At 53.5% G+C, this 26,764-nt stretch overlaps 1 protein-coding gene across 4 annotated transcripts in view; it reads right to left on the minus strand.

Moving 5' to 3' along the window:
- Positions 1–1,575: 1,575 nt before the first annotated feature.
- MLLT6 (MLLT6, PHD finger containing) overlaps positions 1,576–26,764 on the minus strand; it is a 46,889-nt gene continuing 21,700 nt past the window's right edge. For all 4 annotated transcript variants that reach the window (XM_040617345.1, XM_040617343.1, XM_040617342.1 and 1 more), the window contains exons 8-20: positions 25,710–25,808; positions 17,702–17,876; positions 16,322–16,912; positions 14,654–14,835; positions 13,792–13,909; positions 10,066–10,132; positions 9,542–9,684; positions 9,062–9,250; positions 8,773–8,861; positions 7,998–8,353; positions 7,753–7,861; positions 5,838–6,215; positions 1,576–5,000 (exon numbers count right to left, since the gene is read on the minus strand). In XM_040617345.1, coding sequence (XP_040473279.1) covers positions 4,956–5,000; positions 5,838–6,215; positions 7,753–7,861; positions 7,998–8,353; positions 8,773–8,861; positions 9,062–9,250; positions 9,542–9,684; positions 10,066–10,132; positions 13,792–13,909; positions 14,654–14,835; positions 16,322–16,912; positions 17,702–17,876; positions 25,710–25,808 — 2,541 coding nt within the window. In that variant the 3' untranslated portion in view covers positions 1,576–4,955. The remainder of the gene's footprint in view (positions 5,001–5,837; positions 6,216–7,752; positions 7,862–7,997; positions 8,354–8,772; positions 8,862–9,061; positions 9,251–9,541; positions 9,685–10,065; positions 10,133–13,791; positions 13,910–14,653; positions 14,836–16,321; positions 16,913–17,701; positions 17,877–25,709; positions 25,809–26,764) is intronic.

The following is a 26,764-nucleotide window of genomic DNA, read 5'->3' on the forward strand; positions in this document are numbered from 1 at the left end:
ACCTTCCCCTCGTCGTCCTTCCAGTCTCCATCCACGCGAAACAGGAACAGACACGCTACCGAGAGCCGAGCCGTAGCAAGAGGAGAACCACGCCAGAACCGCGCCAGCGGTACCTGCCTTTTTCGTGTTTCAGGGCTCCAAGAAAGGCAGCAGAGCTGGACCCAAGACCCTGGTGCTCCACGGCATCCCCTGCTCCTCCCTGCCAGCCTGTGCCGCAGCGCCGACCGCCAACAGACACTTGCAGCTCCCAGCTACCGCAGAGCGCGCCCGAGCCCTCGGCACCAGGCACCAAACCCCCTGCCCCTTCCAAAAACCAGCTGCAAGTTTCCCCCAACGACCCCGAGCACCCGATGACCCGACTCTGCAAGGGCCGCCCTCGCCTGCCAAACTCTGCCTCCTCTGAATGACCCTTTAACTGACCAAAATCAACTTGTCGAGATAAAACCGTCAACTCCTGGGTCTCCAGTTCACTCTGCGCTCTCCTCCTGGCAGATCTTGAAACCTGGGCAAATTCTTTGGCCTCTGATTTTCCCCCGCCCCGGGGCGGCAGCGCTGACTGTTGGTCCGTGAGAGAGAAAAGCACTTGTGGGAGAATCAGGTGCCGGGGGAGAATTTCAAGGAGCCCTGTGAACCCAGAGGGCAAACAGGGTCCACCTCGCTGATGGGCTGTGACTGGGGAAAAAAAAAAAGGGTCGGTAAAACCAGCTTCTGAGGAAGAAGCAGGAGGAGACGGCGGAACCCTGGAGCCTGTGGGCTAAAAGACAGAAAATTACACAGTTTTGGAACGAGACCCACGCAAGTGCCCAGCCAGATCGAACTGCGGAGCCTGGAGCGGGAGTTGGTTTTCTCCAGAGCAGGACACGTTTCCAAACCAGATTTTCTGCAGAGACCTCATCCCCCAGCTATGCAGGGCTGTCTGGGGCGGGGGGGGGGGAAACCAGAACAAAGCAGGACCAGCACGAGTCCTTCCCTTTTCCGTTGAGGAGAAACAAACTCTTGGGAGAGGGGAGGCCGGAGGAGCCGGCTGGAAGGCTGAAAAGGTCGGTGAGTTCGGTTTTGGGCAGCTCTGCGGATCAGCAGGGGCTAGCGCTCTTCTCTGGGGGGAACAGCCACCAACGCTTGCCCTGGCCCCCCTTCGCCCCCCAGGTGCCAAGGAAGGAGCCAGGCTGAGAACATCGCCCTGGGATGCATCGCTGCCTGGGACGGCGCCACGCGCGCCCTGCAGACAACGGGACCTCAGCGCATACGCAGGAAGGTAATCACACAGCCCCTACTCTCCTGGACATTTTGAAAGCCTAGCTGTATTAAAAAAGTCTTTGATATTAATATTAATATTATTTATTATAATAAAGAACAGTCAAGCAGCGTGAAAAAAATATATCTTAGCTACATTACCTTAAATTGCCAAAAATATACACATTTTTCTCTTTTATTTAATTAAAAAAAAATCAAAACGAAAAAGACACATGCAACATACTAAATGAGACATTAGCATCAAAACGGGTAAAGAAACATACCCCAGTGCAACTGAAACACAGATAATCTTTAGCTTTTTTTTTTTTTTTTTTTTTTTTCCTCATTCCCCTGCTCTCCCTCTTTTTCACAGAGATACAAATGTTTAATCTCGACCTTCCAGCAGTGCCCCCTTCTCCTCCCCTCAATCTGCCAAAGGGACCTTTGGCTCTAGGACAGGTCGAGGAGATCGGAGAAGGAGCACACGGTTCAAAGGGACCGGGCGCCTTTGGAAGATGTCAGAGAAATGTGTAAGTGCTCTATGTCTCTTCCCCTACTCGTCCTTGTCCCCCCCTGCTCCGGAGAGCCCCGGAGAGCGGACGGGCTTCATGCTCCAACTACTGCCACCAACAAAAATCAATGGCGTGGCCAGCACAGAGCAGGGGGAACCAGGGATGCAGCGTAGCTCAGCCCTCCCTGCTTTGAACAGCGATCCTGCCGACAAAACTAAGTCCTTGAATTCTGATTTCCAACCTCTCCTGACGCGTGGGCTCCCAAATATTTTTCCCAGTAGCAGTGCGGAGCCCTGTACAGCACATTTCAGCCTCCTGACTGCAAACTCACCGTTACGTACCTCTCACCGACCCCCTGCAAGGTTTCTGTCATTGCCCAAGGATTTTGGGCACCAACACACTGATCTGAGCACGGGGTTTGTTTCTCCTGGAAGACAACGCTCCTAAGGGATAGATACCTGCTAACCAGCCTTCCCTCCTTCCCATCCCCTCTCTTCCTGGTACTGGCATGTTTCTAATTCCAGGGCGTGAAATGTGGTTAAATTGTGGAAGAGTTTGCCCAGGTCTGGGCAGGCTGTCACCCCTTGTGGTTACGGACTGGTCTGCTGGCCATGCTGATGGTCTCTTAAAGAGTTAAAAAAAAAAAGAAAAAAAAAAGGGAAAAAAAAGGAAAACAATAACACAAAAAAATCAAACCCCAGACAAACGCAGCTGGGCAAGCAGCCGGCAAAGACCACCTTTGCACATTTAACAGCCACTGTTTTACCCCTGACACTTCTGTCCATCACCTTGCTGCCCCCAACCCAGGGATAAGGAACGCTTGTTCCCAGCACCCAAGGACCTGCTGCTGGCCAGAGGGCGGTAGGTACAGCCTTTACGGGGCACCACACACACAAACGGGGCACTTCAGGGCTGGATTTAGTGTGGCAGCCCCGAAACAGCCGTTCGGCGTGTTGCTCTCGTGCCCAACGCTCCTCAGATGCAGAGGGGGCAGCAAGGAGGGACCCCCGCTGCAGAAAAGAGACCCCGCACGGAGCAGAGGGTTTGGGTGGCACCTCTGCTCGCAGAGGGGAGCGGGAGCACCACAGCTGGGGTGGGGGGGAGGCGGGGGAGAAAATGAAATGGGGGGGAAAAAAAAAAAAAAAAAGTGCAAGCACACAATTGTGCCAAGAGCAATTTCGGGGACAGGGAGGCAAAATGAGTCAAAGCGGAAAGATCTCGGTTCAGAGTAAGTCCCAGGTGGATGGAAGGTGGCACCGCTCAGCCCGTGCCCTCCTCGGGGGGCGGCTGGGGACAGGGGACGTGTCAGCAAGAGCCACGTTCGGTGCTTCTCTCTAGGCTGTGCTGCAGAGGCTGCAAAAAAGGGACTTCCCCCCCCCCCCCCCATATTTCTACTTTTAGCTGCCATCTCCATCTTTCCAATAGCTTCTTAACCTTGTTAAAACATTAGCTTTTCTTTATAAAAAAAAAATTATATATATATAATATATATATATATTTCTGAGCAGACAGCAGTGTTCTGCCCAGTTCACAGAACTGGAGGCTGAAATCAGAAAGGTATTTTCTCTCCTTTTAGCCTTATTCAACCATTGTGGTGACAATCTTCCAAACAAACAAAACCAAACCAAAAGAAATAAAATAAAATAAAATGGAAAAAAGATATTTAGCAGATGAGTTTTGCCTATAACAAGCTTTTCTAGTACTATCAGCACAGACCCACTGCTGACAAATTTGAATAGTGCAAACTAGTGTAAGAGGCAGTGGGAATGTGCTGAAAAATATCCGTTAAGGTCTGACAGCTTTTTTTTTTTTTCTGCTTTTTTTTTCTTTTTTAAGACCCTCAGAGTTGCTATTAGCTGGAGTCTTCCCGCCTGCCCCCAGAAGCTCTGGATTTAACCAGGGGATGAGGAAAAGAAGGGGCATTTGTACGTTTGACGTAGATGTTCCCCTTCCCCCGGAGCTGCCCCACCTGTCCTTCAATCAATCCATCGCATCCAAGCTCAGAGGAAGCAGATTTCTTTGCTGAGGTTCCAGGCTGCAAGACGGAGTTAAGGTCAAAAGGTGGAAAAACAACGAAGGGTCCAATGTCCTAGCTCAGGAGACTGGTCATTGTCCCATTGCTTGGAGATCCCCTTTCACAAGTGCCCAAGACCAGTGGAAGAACGTGGTTTTGCCAGACCGGAGCGATTTGCGGTGGGTAAGAAAGAACAGGGACCAGATCTGGGACTCTCTCTTCCCCACACACATTCCTACCTCCCAGCTCAGCCCTGGGAAACAGCTGCCGGGTTCAAATGCACCTCCTGAAGCTGGCTAACAACAGGGGTAATGCTAGCTACAGCCCCTTTTTGCAAGCTGGAATTTTAGCCTTTGGAAATCTTGGAAGGAAAGAGTGAGAGATGGCACAAGGAGCAGGAGTGTGCTTTTCACGTGAAAAGTACAGCACCGAACCGACAGCAGCTGGCAGAGCAGATGTGGCAACGTCCTTGACAGAAGTAGGTGGCTTTCACCTCCTCCCCCAGCACCGGTCCTTACCCATCGCTCCACCACTCATGTCTTTTCAGGCTGGGTTTGGATCCAGCTGAGGTGTCGGGGCTTCGTACGATGGCTATAGAAAGAAGAGCATCCCAAGAGCCCAGCAGATGAAAAGCAGGTGAGAAATCTCAGCTACAGGACTTCTTCTTAACCTCCCCATCTGGATGAAGCAGACCACGTAGGCACTGCCACCACGTCCCACTTCCCCAGCTGTGTCACATCCCATGCTGCCTCCGAGGGCACTGCCAGATTCCTCGGCACCGTGCAGAAAGGAGCCCTCAGCGGAGGGGCCTCCCTCCACCAAGGTCTTGGCCAAGGATGCTCGATGGTCTCTAGCGCCTTGGCCTGGGGGGGCTACACACACGTCAACACGCTCGAGACTGGCAGGCATCTGGCGGTAACTCACTCCTCCAGCCTGCGTGGAAACACAGCTTCGCTTTGAGCATGTGTGGCACGGACCAGGGTGGCAGGCAGCCCCCCACCTTCACTCCTCGCGATACCAGGGCTCGGTCAGAGACGTACTGTCTTCCAAAGCACCTCTTGGCATTGCCCAGCGGCAGGAAATGCTTCTTGGAAGCCTTGTGCTCATTGCTCTAACAGTATCAAAGTTGACTGGAAAGCCACATTCCCCTGGCTGAGAGGAGTTGGCTGCTGGTTTGTTCGGGGTGAGGGGGGAGCTTAGCCCTTGTCCTGGGTAAGAGGAGCTCCCTTTTCATTCATGCTCTTTAAAAAACAAACAGAAAAAGAGACGCAGAGGAGACAGGTATCAGTACCGGACGGGCAGCAACCCAAGGGGGCAGAAGCAGAGAGCCCTGCTGTGCTGCGGACCTGGCCCTGCTCACCGCCACCGCTCAGGCTCCTCCGAGATCAATGGAGACACGGGAGCCCCGGGTTTCCCCTGTGCCCAGTTCAGGCCGAACTGGCCCCTCAACCCTGGCCTTTGGCTCCCAAATGTCTCCAACCAGGGCTGGACCTTCCGGGTACAGGAACAGGCCAGGGGAGGGATGGAGGAGAGATGAAAGTATCACACCATCAGTCCCTAGACACTGGGGTTCCAGTACAAGGCTGCATTACAGAGAGGCTGTAAACCTCTTCACAACCTCTGCTCTCGGGTGCAAGATTCCTCCTAAACCCTGGGTTTCAACATGCAGTCACCTTCGCGTTTCCTCACGCGGCTCCCGTAGGGCCAGCACTGCCAGGGGGACATTGTCCCATCCAAGTCTCAGGGTGAACGGAGACAAATCTATGGCCTCTCTCTGCCTTGCTCCTGCAGCAGGTCTGGCGCCTGTCTGCACGCAGACACAGAAGGGCACCTCGGGAGGCTCTGTGCCTACCCACGACCCTGCCTGGGCCCTACAGAAGTCCTTGGAGGTAGGATCAGGATGTGACTCTGGCTAGTCAGGGATGCAGCAAAGCCAGCCGAGCGTCCTGGCCCTGTTGCCTAAGCGGCGCCCTCGGTCCCCCACGTTAACTGCAGCGCAGACTGTCTCTCCCCAGGTCTGTACAGCGCCTAGCACCACGAGCTCAGTGGGGTTAGGGTAGTGCTAGCAGCATACGCACCGTTCCTTTCGGGGTGTTGCCATCAGCCTGCAGGTTGAGAAACGGGTTAGTCTGTGCTGTAAGGACGGGAGGGATGCCTGTCCCCGAAGCCAGGAGGCTGTTCCCAGGAGCGTTGAGCGGTGGGGTGGCCTGGGGGGCCAGGAGGGCATTGCTAGGGTTGAGCTGCTGCGGGGAGAGGGAGGCCATGAGGGAGCTGCTGCTGGGGGGCGGCTGAGGGGCCGAGGTCATCAGGGCGCTGGTGCTGGAGTGCAGGGGGGCGGAGGTGGCTGCCAGGAGGCTGGTCATGGACAGCTGGGACGAGCTTGTCATCTGCAGCCGCTGCAGCTCCCTCTTCTGCTGGATTTGCTGCATCATCTGGAACACCAGGGCCTGCTGCTCCTGCAGGGAAGGGCGAGGAAGAGAAGTCAAAGGAGGGGCAAAGGGCACAGGAAGAGGTGACACCTAACACAAAGGAGCCAGGAGCCACACGGGCACAGTCCACCCCAGGCAACGCTACTGGGGACACGGAGAAAGTTCCCTTGATCCCACCTCTACAGGCAGAGAGAGGAACAGTCTGTCCCGTGTTCATTCACAGCCTGCGCTTAGGACCTTTCCAATCCCGTCGTTTCCTGAAGCGCAGGATTAACTAACCCTCCCTAAGGCACCTACAGGCACACAAATCTACTCAGCTCTTTCCACTCAATCGACCCATGGATTTTAAATCTGCGGCGTTCACCATCCTGAACGTCGAGACCGGCTGCTCATTTCCTTCCCCAGCCCGTCCTGCTTCACAGCTCAGCCCTGACCCGCAGGGTCAGCGTAGGTGAGCCGGCCTCGGCCTCGGGGGGGGGGGGGCGGGGGGGGGAGGATGAGGGCCACAGCTCACCTGCACCCGGAGGGATGCCCTCGAATCCAGGCAAACTGCGGAAATCACTATAGCAACCATCGACCAATGCGGCAGGCTGAGAGCTGACATTGTGCCCGTACCCACAGGGATGCAGCTGATGACACGGTGACATCAGCTGCTGTAAAAAGCAGCCCTTTGAAATTTGCTTTTCCCGGGTTATAAATAGCCTGACCCAGAAATCTATCCAAAGCAACGGGCCAAGTTCATGGGAGACATAAACGAACACAGCTTCATTGACGGGAACTGTTAGCGCTCCCGTGCAACTCACCGCAGGGGAGGGACACCAAACAGGCTTCTGCTGGGCAAATGAATGTGGTTCTTACACACTCGGGGGCTTGTTTACCATCGATCCACGCAGCCATTCCCACAACAGCCTGGGACGGGGCTGCTGTTTTACCCAAGAGGATGCAGGCAGAGAGCCAAGATCCTCAGAACAGCTGCCTGATCCTTTTTCTGACCCCGAAGTCCTCAGCCACCCACACAGTCCCCCGGCATCTCCAGTTCTCCGTGTCAATGTGCCCAGACACAGCTCACTTGCCTCAGGACTGAACAATTTGGTGCTTATCTCTTTCTAACCTCAAGCAGTGGCTTCAAGCGAGTTCCTCTTCTTCTGTGGGCCTCAGCACATCTGCAAGCCCAGAGACCAGGGTGCTCTCGGCAGCAGGAGCAGACACGATTTGCATTCAAAGATGGCTGGAGGAGGTAACAGCACTCCCGATTTTACAGTGGCTTAGCGTTACCATGTTCCCACACCCTCAGGATGTGGGAAACGCAGATTAAATTTTTTCCTTTGTACAAAGAAGTTCAAATCTCCATCTCCTCTCCTCCAGGAGGTGCCGCACCTTCCTGCCTAAAGCCTTTCTCCTCACTCCACCCACAGCAGCCGGGAACCACGGAAAAGGCACATGGCTCTGCAGCCCTGTGGGCAGGGGATTCATGTGAAGGAGCGAGCCCGGTGTTTTGGTCTCTGCTCCGAGGCTTTCCCATTAAACAGTTCATCAGATAAAAGGTGCCAGCAGGCACACTTACCGGATTAAGCGGCTGGGAAGTTAGGAGCTGCTGAAGCTGTTGGAGCTGCTGTTCGTGTTGGTGCAAGACGTGCCGCTGCTGCTCTGTCAGGGGACTCAGGCTGGGCATGCTGCAAGGGGAGCAGGGCAGGGAATGTCAGCACAGCCCGTCTTGGTCCTGCATGCACAGGGCCTCCCTCCCTCCCTCCCGGTGCTAGGCTTCTGCTGGAGAGGGCAGGGCTGTCCCCGCAGGCTCCCCATCCTCACCTGCTCAGGCTGGTGGAGAGCTGCAAGGTCGGAGGCCCGCTCGCCTGCGTCAGCGCGCTTGGAGGCTGGGCGGCCTGAGCTCCGTTCAGATTCCCCAGGATCCCGTTGATGGGCATCTGCTGGCCTCCTGCCAGGGTCCCCATCAGGCCGTCCACCATGGGCACCGTGGAGAGGCTGTGGCTGGCAGTGGTGCCTCCCCCCAGCCCGCTGCCTGCCACCCTGGCCAGGCCATTCACCTGCTGCACCCCGGGCAGGGGTAGCGAGGCAGGACTCTGCTGCAGCATGGGCAGGGGCGGAGGAGTGCTGTGGAAGGACAGGGAAGAGCTGCTCCTGCTGGGGCAACCTGAATGAGGGTCCTGGGGGAGAAACGGACATAAGAGCATCGGACTTGGGGCAGCTTGTGAAAGGTCAGCTCAGCTCTGAGGGTGCTTTGGGCAGGAGCTGGAGGTGGGAAGGGGGACTGTAAGTGCAAGTGCAGGTGTACGCTCAGAGGGGTCCCAGAACTCAGCCAGGCTTTGCTGGATGTCTAGAAGTGCAGCCAGAATAACCTAGAAGCATTCTCATCTCACGCTCGCAGACTCAGCTACTCTACTCAGACCCTCAGCACTGAGATGAACTGAAGAACGGGAACTCCAGGGAACGAAACCTGATTTCTGGGCCTGGACTACAAAGCTTTAGGAGCTGGCTATCAAGTCACGAGTACTGGGACTGCACTGCTCTGTTCCCTCCCCAAGTCCCTTCCCCAGCTGGCTGGCGGATGCGGTGGCCAGTGTACCTCAGAGGAAGTGGAGAGCGAGTTCTCGATCCCGAAGCTGTTCTTGCACGGGGGGCTCTTGCTGATGCTCAGGGAATCGTTGTTGCAGACTGTACAGAGGAAAGAAGTAAGGATGCAGAGTCAGGGGTGGAGCCTGATGTTGCCACAGCAATAGCAGGGGACACTGCATACTGCCAGTGGCTACAGGGAGATAAATGGGTCAGATCCTCCCCACTGTGACCCCCTCCTGCCCACCCCAGGGCACCACCATGAAAGGGCGCAGGGCGAAGCATCCCACCGGTCCCCTCACCGTTGGGAGGCAGGATGTACTGGGCCTGGCTGCCTGAGCCGTTGCTGCTGGTCACCACGGGGAAAGGGACGGAGAGCTGGACATTGAGGAGCTGCAAACGCTCCTTCTTGGCTGTCAGTGTCATGATCTGCTCCTGGAGCCGCTGATTCTCCTTCTGCAGCGAGTGCAGGGCTTTGAGCATTTCTACAACTGCAGGGAACGGAAGGAGGGGAAGGGGGACAGGGTTGGAGGAGAGAATGGGGGATGGAGGAAAGAGGAGAAGGGGATCCACAGGAGGTACCACAATCAGACCACACTGGGGATGGAGACTGGCCCCAGGTCACAGTCCCGCTGCCAGCTACTCCCCCACTGCACAGACTAGTGCTTTGTACCCCACCCGGCTCCTTTGCCTGTGGGCAAAATCCCAGCTGGCTCCCAAAGAAACATGCACAACGACCTCTTCCCACAGCCCGTGCCCCAAGTGAGCCCCAAGTGACTCACTGTTTACGCCGGCTTCCCCGTTGCCCTGCTTCTCCAGGAGCTGCTCAATGTTTGGAGTAGCCTGGGGAACATTCTCCAGCTGCCCACTGCTGCTACAGGACACCGTCTGGTCAAAGAGGGTCGGCAGGCTGCTGATGGGGGACCTGGGGAAGGGTTGGGGAGACGTCAGAGATGCTTCCCCAGTCTCCACCTGCGCTCCTCTGCTCCCTTCTCCCCACATCTCTGCCTCACACCGGGAGCGCCTGCATCCCTCCCAGCTTCAGCCTCCTCCGCTGCACGTCAGGAGAGCCCTCCGCTCCTGTTAGCAGCCCTGGCTGGTATTAAAAAGCAAACCTGCCTCGTCCCACCCCATTCCCAGCCCCAAAGAGGAGGGAAGCAGCTGGCCCTGCTTCCCCCCCCCCCCCCCCCCCCAGCCCCCCGGTCTTCTTCCCTTTCCTTGCTGTGTCATCCCAACGCTTCCCGGGGTACCGCCGTGCCCCCGCGGGCGCGGAGGCAGCAGGGGAGGGCTCCTGAAGGACACTCACATGGATGAGAGGCTCTCCTGGGGCGACGTCCCTCGGCAGCCAAAACTGCAGTCCTCCAGGTCCGGCTCTGGGTGGGGAGAGGGACAGAGAGGCCCCGTGTTCATAGGCGCCAGCCCCGGCAGGTGCCCCGGTGTCCCCGGGGGCGGCGCCGCCGCTCCCCGCTAGATGGCAGCACCGAGCAGCGCAGCGCCCCGCCACTGCGGAGGGCCCCGCCCGCCGGGGGAGGGGCTGGTGGCACTGCGTGTCACCTTGTGTCACACCGCCGCTGGGAGCGGGGGGGGGGGGATGTCACCCTGGCAAGGTCACCCCCGCCACCCCCCCACCCCCCACTCTCGGCAGCGGCCGGGCGAAGGGGCAACGCGGGGCCGTGGGGCGGGGGGCAGCCCCGGACCCGCGCCCCCCCCGCCCCCCAGCCGCAGAAAGCGGGTTCGCCTTCAGCTGTAAAGCTGCGGGGGGGGAAGGCGCCCTGCTGAGCCTGCGGGGATGCACCAACCCCGCACACAGCGCCGCTGCACCCCTGTGCTTCCAGGATCTTTCCCGAAACCCAGCTGGGGTCCTCCAAAGTTTCCAGATTCTCAGCTCCTTTCTAAAAAACTTCAGCGTCCAGAAGCGCCCCCCACCCCCCACCCCCATCCCTCTGTCCCAGGGAGCTGGGACACCACAGTGCTGGCGACAGAGCCGCTGCACGCGTGCACATGTGCGGAGATCTCCCGTCCAAAGAGTAATCAAGAAGGGAAGTATATTTATCTGCCATTTGCTTTCCACCCCCAGAGCCTGCCAGGCCATAAACACACGTTCCCCTCGCTCTGGGACATGTCAGATGTTGTGACTACAGCCTGCACCAGCTGGCTGACTTGCCCCTCCTCTTCTTCACACAATAAGAGACATTTCTTATGTGCAAGAATCCAGGAAGTCTCCTGCAGGGAACACTGTGATTTACAGTGTAATGCCCTGAGCAGGGTATTTTCTACTGCTGAGAACAAGCAAACGCAGCTGTTGTTCGGCAGCTCCTACAGACAGGTACGAGTGGGATCCTCACTCCTTCATGCCCATGGGGACATCCTTCTGACCATCAATTACAACCGGTCCACCCCTCTGGGGAGAAGCCACTGCTTTCTGGAGGTGACCAGTGGTTGCCAGTCAACAGCAGTCTCCCAGTATAAGATGCCACGTGGAGACAAATCTTGATTTCAGGGAACACCACAAGGCATGAAATCTTCCTAAGTTCTCCAACCAGGATCAAGCTACCAGAAGGCTGGGAACGGTCAGACCACAGCACTGCTTCTCAGCATCGTTTCCACCCAAAGACCACCTAAACCCTTTGAAAAACATTCGCAGCCCACCGTGTGCAGCTCTGCCGCAACTGTTTGAACTTGCAACCCAATCAACATTCAGTTAAGCTTTGACCGCCTGCTTGTTACCCTCACGTTGTTCGCCTGCAGCCCAGGGAGACTGCGCACATCTATACAATTCTGGCTTTTTGAAACAGTACCAGGCTCCGTATTCAATTATCTCCTGGCCAACACCACCCTGTTGTCTACAGAACGGGGAGACGACTGAGTTATCACACAGAGACAGCACTTTCCAAGGCAGCAAGTATGAAAAAAAGAGGCTTGAAGACAACTAGAGAAGATAAATACATTTGGTCTGTCATCATAATGAGGCAGGATCCAGGACAAGCTGTGGGAGGAAGAACTAGACAGTAGCCAAGGGAGTGGGAAGATAAGAATCAGACTTTTCGTACTGCCAAAGGCACCCTGGTATCAACCTGCATCAGTGATAACAGTTTCTCAGTTCCCCCACCTGTAAGACAGGGTAACACCATTTCCCTGGATCACGTTAAAATTGTGAAAAGCTCAAATATTACTGCAATGAAAGCTATGTCTCCATGGGATCTGTCTACACAGACACTCTCAGGAAAAGTAATCTGAATTACAGAAAAGGCAGGATTACTTAAAACTTCACAACGCCCCGTTAATGACCTGGGATTAAAACAGTTACCAGGCTTTTAAGTGAAAATGGCCCCACACAGGAAGTTTAATGCATCTTAATTAATCCCCCTGGGAAAAAAAAAAAAGAAAAGTGAATTTGGCTAAACACCCTCTGGGCCACCAGCTCCAGCAGGAGATAGTGATGGACAAACCTTAAACGTGAAAAAACCCAGAAGCTGTTGTGAAGGCTGCCTGGAACCGGAAAAAAACCCCCCATGTCCTGAAGCTTAGAAGATCCCAGTCAAACAAAAAGAGCAATCTTGGAAATGGAAACTAAGGATCAAGCTTTTTTGAGCACTTTTGGATGTTGGATTTTGCCTCCATGATTCATCCATTAGTAGCCGCAGGGCTGGAACAGCACCCAGACTGCCAAGCCTCCGTGTTGTGCCTGAACCACAGGGCTATTCCTGACAGTTCACTCTCTTCCTTCCCTTGTCAGCACCTTGCCAAAATAACAGCCAAGGGGAAGTGGCAGTGGGTCATCTCTCTTGCCGATTGCCACGAGGAAAGAATAACTCTTTGAATCGTCCCATTCTTTCCTTAATTTCAGGTGACTGAATCACTCCTGACTCACAGCTCCCGTGCAACGGCCTTGACTCCCACTGGGGTCAGCGGCGCAGTTCCCTTCCCATCGCACTCAAGCAGACGCAAACTGCTGTGGGGGGCACACAGACAAAATACTGCCAGGGACACACGGAGAGACAGACAGGCACCTTCCATGAGCTTGCAAAGGTCCTAAATAAGCGTACGTGGTCATTCATGCTTTACATGCAGGCATGCACACTTGTTAAGGCAAGTAAGGGCACACTGGTGTCAGATTATCTGGAAAACTCAGAGCCACCTCGAACGAGGACTGTGTGTTTTAAAGTGCTTGTCACTCAGTGTGACGCTGGGCAGAGTTTCACCTCCCAGGAGTTCAGCATCCAGCATGCTGAGCTGCCAGCATTTCTGGGCTAGGGGAGCATGAGACAGTTGCACCGCTAACTGCAACATCTGAAAATCAGGAGGGTGCTTTTGTTTAACTACTGGTGCAAATCAAAAACCAGGCCCACTCTGTTTTGGGAAAAAAGAAATTGTACGATACTTCAAGTTTCCTGCTTATTAACCAGGCAATTTTCCAAGAAAAATGAATTTGCCTTGGTGGGAAAAAATGAGCCGTTTAAGTAATTCAGTGTTGGCACATTCACGTTTGGAAGTTGAAAACAGTAGATTTTGTTGCATTCATGACAAAGCCAAAGGGGAAGGGCAGAAAGTAACTCAAAACAGAAATGGAAGATGAAAATTAAGAGTGTGGGTTCTCTCTCATTTAAAAAGAAACACAGAAAACAAAACCCCAAGAAATACTTTTAACTAATTTTGAGCAAGCAAAAGCTCACAGTAGTTTTTGCTCGCTTTGTACAGCTTTAGTGTGTAAAAAAGACAACAGCTCTCTGCAGGGAAGGACTTAATATCCTTGCACTTTTCTAGTGCACATCCAGGGACACACATTATCCAGCGGACGCACCAGCAGATGTGCTTTTACAGGATTGCAAGCCAGCGCTTCATTAAGGCAAACACAAGCACCCCCTGCCCTGGGGAAAAAGCCACTGTCCCTCTCTCCTAGCCCCTGGCTCTCACACGCATAGGATGGGAGCAAGCAGGAAGGGCAGCTGGAGAACTATGGATGCAGTTGTCTCGACTCTTCCAGGGAGACCCCTTTGGAAGTCCAAACTCACATACCTTCTGATTCACGTACCTGCCCGGCTGCTTTCCGACTGATTTAAGAGCGGGTTGATTGATAGCCCAGATGTGAGGGGGCTTCCAAAAATATGTGAGGAAGGGAGGCTAAATGTTGAACCTGCCAGTGAGAACACCTACACGGCAAAACAAGGAGGGGTGGGGAGAGAGAAAAACGACTTCTGAAAAAGGCAAGAGGAAAGTAACTTCATTATTCCATCTCTTCCTGACTGCTGAACCCAGCTTGCTCATGAGAGAGAGTGTTAAAAATATCTCCTTGGAAGTCTCACTAGACAGTTGAAATCTTCCCAGCCCCATCTCAGAGCCAAGAGGTCTGACTGAGCCATGTTAACACGGAGGCTGTAAAACTAACTCTCTTCTCCCTGCAAAACACCTCTCACAGTGAGCTCCCGACAAAGGCCATGGCTCCGTCTCCTGGCACACGCTCAGCCCACCCAGCTGGGACGTGCGAGCCCTCCCACCAAGTTATCTGTGCTGCAGAGCAAAGGTAGGGCTGGCACTGGCGGCACGATCCAGCCGAGCAGCAGGGGATGAGCCGCACGGACACAGCACACGCCAACAGCCAGGCCTCCGCTACCTGGGCACCGTCTGTGCTCCCCTTACAGTCAAGGAAAAGCAACGTGTCCTTTTAGGTTGCAATTCCTCCCACCCCAAAAGAGGCCGCGTGGGTTGCGACACGAAATTGCCTACTTCTTTCTACTGACTCGAAGGGAAGCTGCAGTTGGCAGCTCCTCTCCAAAGTGAAGGAAGAGTAGCTGTTCCCAAGTGGAAAAAGCAACTCCTCTGTGCCCACAAACTGGCCCTGCTCTGTCCAACGATCTCCTGAACTACAGTCCCTCTCCTGGTCCTGATGTTCTTACCTGCGTGGTGGAGACCGAGGAGGAGGAAGCTGGGATGGTGCTAGCAAAGGGAGACCGGTTGAGCTGTGGGAGAGACGACGTACCCTGGTGTGCCAGCAGGCTGGAGGAGAGGGGTGTACTGCACACAGCTCGGAGCACTCCGCCCCCGTGGGAAATAGGGTCCTTGTTACTGGTGTAGATCCCTGCAAGGGGAGGAGACGTGTTAGAGAGCCACACTCCCCTCCGATGGCCTGGAAGCAGCTGGCTTTCTGCAGGGCTCCATCTCAGGAAGGGAGGGTGGCACCAATGCACAAGACCAAGTATAACATGCACTTCAGCATCTCATGGCCTGGCATGCAGCAAGGGTGGCCACAATCCTTCTACCAAAAGGTAGCACCGAGTTTTCCAGCCTTGTCTCCTCCCCCCTCCTTTGCTCCTCGCACCCCAACGCAATCTTGACAGAGAAATAACAGCATACAGTGACTCACCGAAGGCACGAGTCAGTGGCAGAAGCGGGTGGTGGACTCAAGAGAGTCGCACTCTCTGCTGCCCTTGCTAGCCAAGAGACCAAACTCTTCCTGAGCTAACCTGTCTGCTTCTGTGATGCCCAGGGACCACGGTGGGGCATGGACAGATACATGAGGAAGAAAGGGTGAGGAGAGAACTGCTGCTGAGGGAGGGAACCCATCTGACTTCCCCTTGGCTCATGCACACAGCAGAGACAGTGCTCAAAGCTGGGTCCTTCAGAGCCCTGCCAACATCTCTCCGCAAGAAAAGAATGGGAGAACAAACAGGCAGGAGAGCGGGGCCTGGCAGCCTCCTCCTCTTTGAAACATCCCTTTGTTGTTCCAGAGGGGAGGCAAAAAAAAAAAAAAAATTGGCCTAAGGTTGTGATTATGGAAGTTGCATCAATTCTTGCAGCTCCCCTCCTCTCTCAGGCAGCACAGACAAATGGGCCAGGGCTCCCAGGCACACACAAAATTATACCTTCCTCCCCCTCCCTCCCTTGCAATCTGACCTAAATTGGAGCATCTGCAAACAACCCACAATAGACCGATGACAAGTTCTGCTGCCAGAACAGTGTCAAACCTCAGCCCAGAGCAGCAGGCCCCTCCTCTGCCTGCTGCCTTAACCCTTTCCTGCCACATGGCCCGGCTGCCCTCATCCCTGCCAGGCCAAGGAAGAGGACTCGGGCTGGGAACAGCTGTAAGCCTCTCAGCAGAGTTAGTGGCATGCCAGTCTCCCAACCCTACACAGATGTGGTAAAATCAGGATGAGAGGTTTTGCTTTTAAAAGAGGGGTTAAACTCGGAGTACTTGGGAGAGGCCCTCATTTAGGGTCAGATTGTGATTGTTGCAGTTTCATTTGTGAATATCCCTCTCTATAGCTTTGGAAATTAAGCTCTGGCTAGCCGAGGTTTTCCAGCACTTGGGCAAAAAGGGTTTGAAATGCCCCCCAGCTCAGATCTGTAGCCCAGCACCAATGATAAAGAAGCTGAGCTGGAGGAGATTCTAGGATGAAGGCCAAGATGGGAAGGGGAGACCCAGATGTGGATTTTTATAGCTCCTGGGACTAAATTAAAGGGACTGGACTCTGTGCAGACAGGTCCAGACACCAGCCAAATGTGATGAAAAAGACAGCACAGCTGGGAGGAACCATGCACACCTGGAGCCCTAAGGGGGAACATACCTGAACCCAGCAGCGGTGACTCCATGCTGAGGCTGGGCAGATTCCCCGTGTGGCTGAAGGACCGTGAAGAGCTGCCGATGCTGGAGCTAACAAGGGAGCCCCCGGAGAAGGGTGACGAGGAAGTTGACGTGGACCCAGCCAGCTGGGCACCCAAAATCTCTTTGCTTTTGCCCCCTTTTGGCCTTCCGGGCCCATGCTTGTTTTTCTTGCTACCCTTGTGCTTCTTCTCCTTCAGCACCTCTCCCTCCTCCATGCTGAGGGATGGCATGCGCTTGTGGCTGCTGCTGCCTCCGCTGGTTCCGCTGGTCCCCACCGAAGGACCGCTGACAGGGTTCGAGGCCTTATAGTCCACGGGGGAAGCATCACGGCCTCTCTGCTGGCTCACCGTGGAGGTGGAGAAGCGCATGATAGACCCAAAGCCCGAGAAGATCACCTTCTGCTCAAAGATGTCCCCCTTCTGGCCTTCATACAGAGGGGAGCAGTGGGAAGAAGAAGAGGAAGAGACAGGCTTCCGATACTTCTCGTCGTCCTGCTCAAGCTTGGGGAATGTCACAAAGTCCTGGGAGCACTGCAAGTTGCTGCAGGAGGTACCTGGGGAAAGCAGATATAGGAAAGCTCGTGATAGCAGTGCTGCAGCCCATAAGGCAACTGGAGCACAGTCACAACACAGGTCCTCTAGCACAAGCTCGTTATGGAGCCAAAGGCCATCCCTGTCACCTCCCAGCCCATTGCTTTGATGCTCTCTAGCAAGCACGAGATGTGCACACAACCAGCAGCTTCACACCCCCCAAAAAAGTGCACGTGCCTGCTCCCCCAGGCCCTGCATCACCGCTGCCCCCCCAGCCCCGCTCAGGCTCCTAGGAGATGGAACGTGCTAGCCATCAAGACAACAGCTCAAAAAAGAACTGAGCAAGGTCGGAGCAGATGGGAGCCCTGCAAGGCTTTGACTCAAAGCTCAGGGGAGCCTGGATATCAGGTTTTGGCTCGGGTCTCTCCACTAGTACTCCTTAAAACACTGCTGCAGACAGTACCACCTACGGAGAAGAGGGCAGGTGCTGCCCATATTGCCTGTGCACAGCATCCTTTCCCTCCTCCCTCCCCTCAGACATCTGGATCTGTTTTTCCTTGCAGTGCAGCAGGCCTGCACAGGAGGGGATCTGTAACACTCATCCAACTCAGTTCTTCCCTCCGTGCCTGCAGTTAGTAGCAATAAGACCTTTCCTTTTCTCTTCAAGGGGTTAAAGAAATAGCCATGAGCAAAACTTCCCAGCACTACCTGCCGAATGGGTACCTTTACAGACACAGAGGCATCAACGAGGAGCAAAGCAAAACATCACCCCCCCTTCTCCCCGCCTCTCTTCCTCCTCCTTCACCCCTTACCTGCAGGCTGGAAGGTCCCGCTGGATGAAGCTGAGCTGAAGCCAACCGAGCTTTTCCCGCTCCCTGTCTTTTTCCCCTTGTGGCTGCTGCCATGGCTTGAGGACTTCCTGCCTTTCACCTCCGACCTGCCGACCTCCGAGGCCTCTTTGCTCCCCTCATGGTGGCTGGTAGAGCCCTGGCAGCAGCAAACACAAAGGTGACTCAGGCCAGATGTGGCCACAGCAGGGGCTCTTTTTACCAATTTCCCCTTAAGAGAAGTAATTGCCTCCTCTGCCCACAAAGTGATGGCCAGGTCATGTTACTCAGGAGAGAAAAGCAACATTTTCTTCTACTGCTGCTTGGTGGCACCGGGCTTTATACTCTTAGGGATTATACTCATCCCATCTAACCGCAGGAAATTAAAGAGGGCACAGACAGAGATTCCCCGCATCATCAGCAGAGGGGAGCACCTCAGAGGGTTATTCAGCCCAAGTAAAATCTGATTTTGGCTGTGATTCAAACATCTATTTCAGCTGCATCTCTCAGGTGTGCTGTTCTCAGCAAGGTCAATCCACCTGGGGGAACTTGCTCATCCTTGTGCCGTGGCAGGAGTTTCCCCGGGTTCCCTAAAGCAGCTCCACTGCCAGCCCAGGGCTTTCCAAATCTACTGCAGTAAATATTTCACAGTGACACTGTTAAAGCAGCATCTGCCCATGCAGCGACAGATGCTATCCAAACCCCATATAAGCCTGCAGGAGACAGGGAGAGCAAGCGGGATGAAGAGGCTGGCCAGATGCTAGGAAATCCAGGAGCCTGGGACGAGAGAGAGAAGTGTGGGAGTTTAGCAGGGGGAAGAGTGGAATGAACTGAAAACCAGATCCCCCGGGGCACCCATGCTAGGATATGAAACCTTCACCTTCAAGTCACTTCAAAGCCAAACCAGCAGTGTTCAAAGATCGCTTCTTGCGAGGTATTACTGCAACCAATCAATATTATAGATATAACTCTAACGTGATGGCTACAGCCCAAAATATAACACCTGTACATTAGTGCAAACACCTTGTATTTCTTACTGAGTAGATAGAAGGAAGACACAGAGAAGCACAATACCTTTCTTACATTCCACTATCCCTGACTCCAGATGACCTCTTCTTGGGGAGAGCTAAAGAAAAAAGGGCTTGTAATGCAGACTCATGAATGCCCAGATAAAAATCTTTCCCCATTCCTCCCACATGGTTTAATCACTCTGCACAATGCAACAGCTGGCAGCCTAACACACACCAGATGTGCTGGGAATATGAAAGACAGGAGGAAGGGAGTGGTGGAAATTAGGGGGGAGAGGAGGGGGAATCTGTATTTTCTCATCACAGACTCCTGGATGTAGGAGATTAAGCCTTCTTGATTTATGAGCTCAGAGGGAGCATGAAAATCTTTCCGACTTTCCACATCTGCCTGGGGAGGGAAAGGAGAGCAGTGTCTGGGGGCTATGGGAAGTCCTGAGACTGCTCACGAAGTCGCAGGAACGAGATGGCTCATGTCTCAGCAGAAATGCAAAACCCTGAGTTTTCCTCCCATAAATTCACCTCTTCGGAGCTCCGCACAAGGTGCACGAGGCCACAGAAGGGCAGGGGGAAACCACATGAGAAGACATGTTCTAAATCCAGAGTGTCAGGAAGGGAGTGCAGGGCAAGTAATGAATTAGTGCAGGGTGGAAGAGGGAAATCTGAGCTGGCAAATAAATCTTAATTGCAAAATTAAAGGAAAAAAAAAATTTAAAAAAGAAGGTAAGAGAGGCTGAGCTGGCTCAGTTGAAGGCAGTGAATGGACAGACACTCACCTGTGGGGCTGATCTGACCCCACAGACCTCCCTGAGAGACTCCCAGAGATTTTCAGAGCAGGCTTTTCCCACCTCCTGCCAAATGCTATCCCAGATATTGCTTGCCAAACAGGTCATGGCAGACAGATCTGTATGGCACTACCACAAGCCCTCCTTCCCCCCCCACAAAAGGCCCTTCTCTAGCAGCCATTCCAGAGAGCCTGAATTTGGGGCAAAGGCCCAAGCACTGCAGCCGAGGAGCAAAGAGAGGGAAACTGAAACCACACAAAATCACTTCCCCTCTCTGAGCCTCTATTTCTTTCCCACTCTGCTCCATGGAGCCTGCAAGCTCTGTGTGGCAGCGGAGCCTTCCAGGAGACACACGTGGACTGCCAAGCACAACACGGCCTTGATCTGAAAGGGGAGGGGTCTCCTATCATAATGCCAATATTAATAACAGTAATGAGAGCTGCAGTCCCATTGCCTCCCTAACGAAGGAGATTCTCCAGCGCAGGGCTGCTGCCTAGAGGGAGCAGGACTGGAGAAAGCTGCATGTCTGCCGCTTGTGCATAAACAGAGGTTTCAATCTCTGGATCATTAGCTTTTCTCTAGCATGGAAATCCACGTGTGTGTGTGTGTGTGTGTGTGTGCAGAAACACAGATATTTTGTGTGCTGCAAACAGGTGTGGGGGGGGGGGGGAGGGCATGCTGCAGAGGAAAAAAAACATAGGGAACCACCGAGGAAGTGAGAGCTCTCTTTCAAAATGAGGCAGCAGCTACATTTTGAAGGTCTATTTAAAGCAACCAAGTGAAAAATGTCACCAGAATAAATCTGCTGCCCCAGCTGGAGGTGACAGTCTGATGGGGAAACTCCTGCCTCAAACCTGGAGCCAGGAGAAGTGAGACGAAGTCGCGCGGGCACCCAAGCACGGGCAGGCATGCACCTCCTCTCCCCCACCGCCCCCGCCGCCCCCCCCCCGGCACTCGCCATCCCCCAAGGGGCTGTACCTGTTTCCTGGCCCCTCTGTGACACTGTGCAGCACCCAAGCTCTTCATTCATTAATTTATTTATGGGAAATCAGAAGAGCATCACTTTGCCTCCTGATTGGCGGGACGAGCTCCTAGAGGGAACCACTGACAAAATACAGAAGGGGTGGGGGAGGCTGGTGCCTCCGCGTCAGAAACACGGAGCAGCTTTGCCCTGGATTAAACTACTGGTGAGGGGAAGCAGGGAGGATGCGAATGAGGAACAATGCAAGGGGAGCAGGAGCTCCTCCAGCCCACGCACCACGGAGTGATGTGCTGAAGCAGCCACCCAGGCAAGCTGTAAGCATCAGCTGCCTCTCCACACCAGGTCAGACCCGTCTCCATCAGGAGCTCTGGGCACAGGCTACAGCACCTCTGCGTCTGAGCCACTCTCAGCCTTCACCACGTCTCTTCCCTCAACCTCAAGATCAGGCAGCACTGCGCTGCTGTTCTTTCTAGGTGGGGATAGGACACAGAGATGGGCTGAAGACCATCTTTTTAAGTCCCTGATGTCGCTGGCAAATTCCCACTCAGGTCAGGACAAGGGATGCTGAAACGCTCAGGGATTCTTACCACAAATATCCATGCTGAGACATGCTTTGATTAAAAAGGGTAATAATCATCAGCCTTCTCCCACAAACCCCTACCCCATCGCAGTGACTGTGAATCTGCCTGAGCCAGGCGCAGTGCAGAGGTTCCCAGGATCTGTCAGCTCTAGGCCAGTCCTGGGTAGATGCCGAGAGCTCAAATAACAGTGGGAAACCTGGAAAGTCTCCCTGCCTCCGGTGGCGTCTGCAATCATGAGCTCTTTGCTCTGCTGCGCTCCCTCTCCAGCACCTGACCAGGAGCGGGTGGGTGCGGGGAGGCCTTGGCATCTACGGTTTAGATTACAAAACCCAGAGCAAGCCAGATGTTGCAGCCCAAAACACGTAGCATGTGTGAGTGTGTGTCAACAAGTGATCATGATGTCTGCAGCTGGCAGAAGAAGGCAGCTGGGGTGGCTTGCAATCCTGCAGATTTACTGCAAGTGCAACAGAGAGTGGCAGGATGGCTCCCCAGGGGCATTTGCAGGGGGAGGGGAGAGGCAGGCTGCTTGCTGTTCGGCTGCTCACAAACCAAGAGCCCAGCACCAGGCACCAGCTACACGGAGAGATCCTGAGCACAGAAACTGCCTCCTGAATTTGTCTGGCGGTGTGTGTGATGACAGAGACGGAGCAGCCCTGGCTGCCAAGACTTACTGGTGAGACTCATTGCTCCTGCCCTGGCAAGAAACCCTCCCCTACCGCAGGCCCGCTCCATGAATGCCATCTTTCCAACAGGCTGTTCAAAAGCGTTACTGGTTGGCAGCATTTTGGTAGTTTTGGATAGACCACGTGAAATAGCCAGAAACTCTGACCCAGAGGGGATGTTTTCTGCCTCCTTCCCACTCCCCAAAAGTCTGTAGGAGCTCCAGGTAGCCAGCATGACAATGAATGAGAGCCTATATCCAGCACAAATTCACTCTCTACAATCCCCCCCAATCCACCCAAAAGCTCTGGAGCCCCATTGGGGGATTTTCACCAGGTCAGCTGCTCCACCGGCTCTCTGGCAGCAATACTCCTGTGCCCCACGAGCAAAGTCTCCTGCCCCTCTTCAAGAGCGATGAGAATTGCATCGCCCAAAGACACTTTTCAGAGGCAGGAGATGAGCTCGGAAGAGGTATTATGAAGAGTCATTTGCATGCTGTGAATTCACACCCTAGTTTCACTTTCCGGTGTAGATGGGAGCTGAGGCCACCACTGTGTTTTCAGTATGTTTATCCGCTAAACCGGAGTGAGGCAGTGAGAGCTTGTCACTGCACAGACAGGACACAGAGGACTGGCAGAGTCCAAGTGTCAGATATTAATGGTGTTCAGATTCCTAGGAGATGCAGGGAAGCACTCAGTAAGATGTTAAGAAATCTGGCAGAAGTCAGAGGTCTAGCACAATTGATTTCCAGAGGAAGACTGAAACCACATCAAAGGATCCTCTTCATAACTAAATGGTTCAAGAGGGGAGCACATGGTGGACTATATATTAGGTGAAAATTGGAACTGAAAAAATAAATCTGGATTGCAAAATTAAAGAAAAATGTGAAGCCAGAGGCCAGGCTGCCTGAGGGAACAAGGAAGTAGAATATACCACCGTTCCTCCAAAACAACAAAATATAGTTACAGTGCTGTCAGCCTAACGTGGTGAAGTAGCTTAAAAAGTGCTACTATAGAGAACTATAGCTCTCAAAATCCATTTTTAAAGGGTTGCTGAAAGTTCCAGAGGACTTTGGTGGCAACATCAGATGCTGGGGCTCAGATGTCTGTTGCCCCAGGCTCCATTTAGGCTAAGCAAACTGGGTGCAGACTGGAGCATGGCTTCAGGTACTAGTAACACCTCGCCCTGGCCTGGTGGCTGGTGCCACGCTACGGTCTGCCCACAGCCCCGGTGCCCAAGGGGCAAACAGTGCCAGGACCCTTCTGCTGATTCGCCTGACTCATGCTCCTGCTCTTCATTGCTGGCTCCAAACCACTGGCGATGCTCAGTGCCTCCAGTCCCAACCCTGTTCCAGCCCAGCCTGCGCACCACGACGGGAGCCTGGGACTCACCGCCGTGTGGTGCCGCTTTGGCTATGGTGCAAGCAGCGCAGTGAGCCGGCAGCACAGGTCTGGCGTGGACATCAAGGGCTGCACCAGCCTCCTGCGGCTCTGCACGGCTGCTCGGGACCACTGTCCTTCTCCCAGGAGCCTGGACATGACCATCTGCCCTCACTGCTGCATGTCATTAAGATCTGCTCTCACCCAGCTGCTCCCCACGAAAGACTAGGAGCTGTGTCACCTGCAGGGATTATCCCTCGGGAGTTTATGCTCTGTTCATTGGGTAACTTGGCGAAGACAAGGGAGGCAATAAATTATTTGCCCAAGATCGTGCAAATGGTAAAAAAGAGGAAGAGACCCCAGCCCTCTTCAGACTCTAGCCATGGCCCATCAGGGACCAGCAATGCTCTTCTGTGTAGCCACACCGTTAGCGTTTGGCTTGCTGCATCTACCCTGCCTGCTCCCCAGTACACTCTACTGGGATAAGCTGTACTAATCTAAGATCCAGAAAGGACAAAGATGGTTTTGGCTTCCAAGAGGAAACCTGTTTGGACATGCTACATTAATGGGTCTCAAGGTTTTACACTAGTCTGGCCTGTGCAATGTTACACTGGTGCAACTATCCAGACAGCCTCATACAACCACCCCTGAGGGGTTTCTGCAGGGTTGTAGCAGGCTGCTAAGCCACTCTTAAATGTGATCTGGAGCGAGTACCTCCGGTAACAGAGTCTGAACAATGCTTTGGGATCTATGCACAAAAAAGCAAGGGAAATATACTCTCTGTTATGAGGATTAATAATAACTCCCTAGGGAAACACTAAAACCCTGTCACTCAACTACAGCTACAGTAATTAGGATCTCCTGAATTTTAGCTTACAAAGAGTTGAAAGCTGCCTGTAAAACTGAATTGCACCCTTCCCTCCTTATTTATAAAGGTCTGGCAGGGCTTTGGAGGAGACAGTGGGTAATTGTCTAACAACCACTCTAGCTGGCCAAGAGTCAGGTTTTGGATTTCAGTTCAGCTTGAAAATAATCTTCTTAGGCCATCAGGTCCTGACAGCTCTGTTAACTGGGTGAATCTGCTGTTCCCAAAAGCCAGAGCTGCGCTGCCCTAACATGAGCACAGGTGAATCAAGAGTGATTGCCGCTCAGAGGCTGTTCCGCCGCTCAGAGGCTGTTCCTCCGCTCCGTCCCGCTGTAACTTTCTGCTTCTCCCAGCCTGAGAACCATGAGACCAGCTTTGCCATTTCAGCTCTGACCTACATCTACTCCCCGCTTCCAGGCTCGGCCTTGCACAGAACATAGAAAATCCTCTTCAGCCCTAACCCAAAGCAACCCTGGGCTGACTGGCAGGAGCTTTCGCTCTTCCAGACTGCCCCTGCAGTGCTTGTCACATATGCAGACACTGCTAGCCTGTGAATTTTCATTTTCACAAGGCAGTCCTGCCACGTAAAGGACACCCAAGCCTTTCCAAGTAGGATTTCTGTGCACAAAAGGACATTCCTGGGACATGTTGTTTATTTGTTCTAGCAGGAGCTTGGCCCTAGTCATACTCTCACTTATACCAGAACAGCCCTGCTAAGGAATTGCATTAATTTACATTCCCACTACAGAGGAGAGCGCAACTCCAAAGGTCCAGGCGCTAGAGTAACCTCACTTGTTCCCCGACCCTAAACAACTGCAAACTTGGCCTTCACCTTGTTGCATGCAAGCTCGAGGCAAGTTCAACTTTGTCTACTCTGCATTACTGGTGTTTGGGGCTGGCACAAATTACAGAAAACTCAGGGCTATCCTGATTTACAGCCAGGTGCAAGAGTCCATGTCAGCAGCACGACTTCAGCAGCGAAGAGCAGAAATACACCGACATCCTGACTGCACCCCACCAGCCCTGGGTGCTGAGAAGATAAACCCACACAAGTGACATCTTCCCAGCAGGAAACTGGACTGCTTCTACACCTCAGGTGCAAAACAGGCCACCACACTGTGCCCCTCTGCCTCAATTTTCCTGAAATGGAGAAACTAAATAGAAACCAGCCTCCCATTGTCTCACATAGAAAAGCTGCCTCTATTATGCACTTTGAAGATCTTACGAGCTTCTAAGATTGTCTATTTTTTTTCCCCTCAGCTGCATCAGTTTGCCTAATAAAGGATAACACCTCCCACAAGCTTTACCTTGCTTATCTACCTGCCTGAGCTTTTTACGATGTGGCAGCAGCAAAGGCCAAAGTGTGGATATTTATCTATTCTGCAAGAGCTTCAAATCTGAACATCTGCTGCAAACCAGGCTGGCACTTACAGCTCAGTCACCTGGGAGTTTAGCTCCATGATAGTGTCGTCAGTGCTGACAGAAATCAAGACAGCTGCCATGTTAAAATTCCCAAGGTGGGCATCAAGGTGGGGAGGCAGGCAGAGAAAACGAGAATGTGACGAATCAGGCATCGAAATAAATGGACAAAAGCCCTTTCTCTGCTCTTCTGCCCTGTCCTCCCCACTTCCCAGGAAAGTCAGAGTCAATGGTTTCCCGCTGTGCCCCCCCCCCCCCAAGTCTGCATTCACACGCTCACACCCTGTTGTTTGGTACCTTCTCTGCAGCGACGGACACCGAGGATGGGGTAAGGCTGGTGGGAGACTCCGGACGTTTTTTGTGCTTCTGTTTAGGTCTTTCTTTGTCCTTCCGACTCTGCAAAAGAAATCAGAGAGTACTGGAAGGCTAACTTTTCTTCTGCCGAGAATAGCAGTTGTAAGGGAAAAGAAAGGAGGGTGTGTAGGGGTGGATTTACAACCATACATTCATATTCCTCTTTCCTTCTCCACCCATCCACACAAGCCCAGTATTCCTTCCCCCACATCCCAGCTCCTGGCTGGGAGCGTCCTGCTATCTCTACCCCAGCTGCAGCCAACATCTGGAGTGCAGAGTATCAACAGAAGCCCCCAAATCAGTTTATGGTAAGATGATAGGGAAGGACTTAACAAGCTCTGGCTGATTTCAAGAAACCTGAGCTTTCCTCTTGCTATTTCCCCAAAGGGACTCTGTGCCCCCTTCCCCTCACTCTCTACCTCCTTCAAGGGTTTCTCAAATCCACCCTGCACAGACAATGGGAGAATCTTGATTTCAGCACGTGTTGCACACGCACAGGTAAAGAGAACAGTCCGTGGAGATCTCAGAGCCTTGGCTTGAACCTAACCTAGAGGTCCCCCACATCTCCCCTCCCAACAGAGACAGCTGGTCTGGGTCCATCTCTGCTAACAGGAGACAGACCATTTTCTTCAGACTGATTTCTTCATCCTGTTTCTTGCCCTCACTAAAACCCCAGAAACACGGGATTCTTCAAACTGCAAACCAAGGAAAAATCATGTCCTGAGAAACACTGAGTCCTGCCTACCCTGATTTTATATTCTCTTGGGGAATGGACTGTAACCAAGGAGGTTACTCTTATATAGTGTTATCTGGATGTTTATGCTAAACCAGACACGTTTTCAGTGAAAGGACTACGCGACATCAAGTCAGGGGGGCTGGAGGATGCGCAGGCCAGCTGGGATACAGGATGGATGGATGGACAGACAGAAGATCATGCTCCATTACACACTCCTGCTTCCTCCTTGTCTTCCTCAGGTGCATGCTCCCATGGGAACAGA

This window comes from Falco naumanni, chromosome 18, assembly GCF_017639655.2.
Source record: "Falco naumanni isolate bFalNau1 chromosome 18, bFalNau1.pat, whole genome shotgun sequence".
Classification (NCBI taxonomy): domain Eukaryota; kingdom Metazoa; phylum Chordata; class Aves; order Falconiformes; family Falconidae; genus Falco; species Falco naumanni.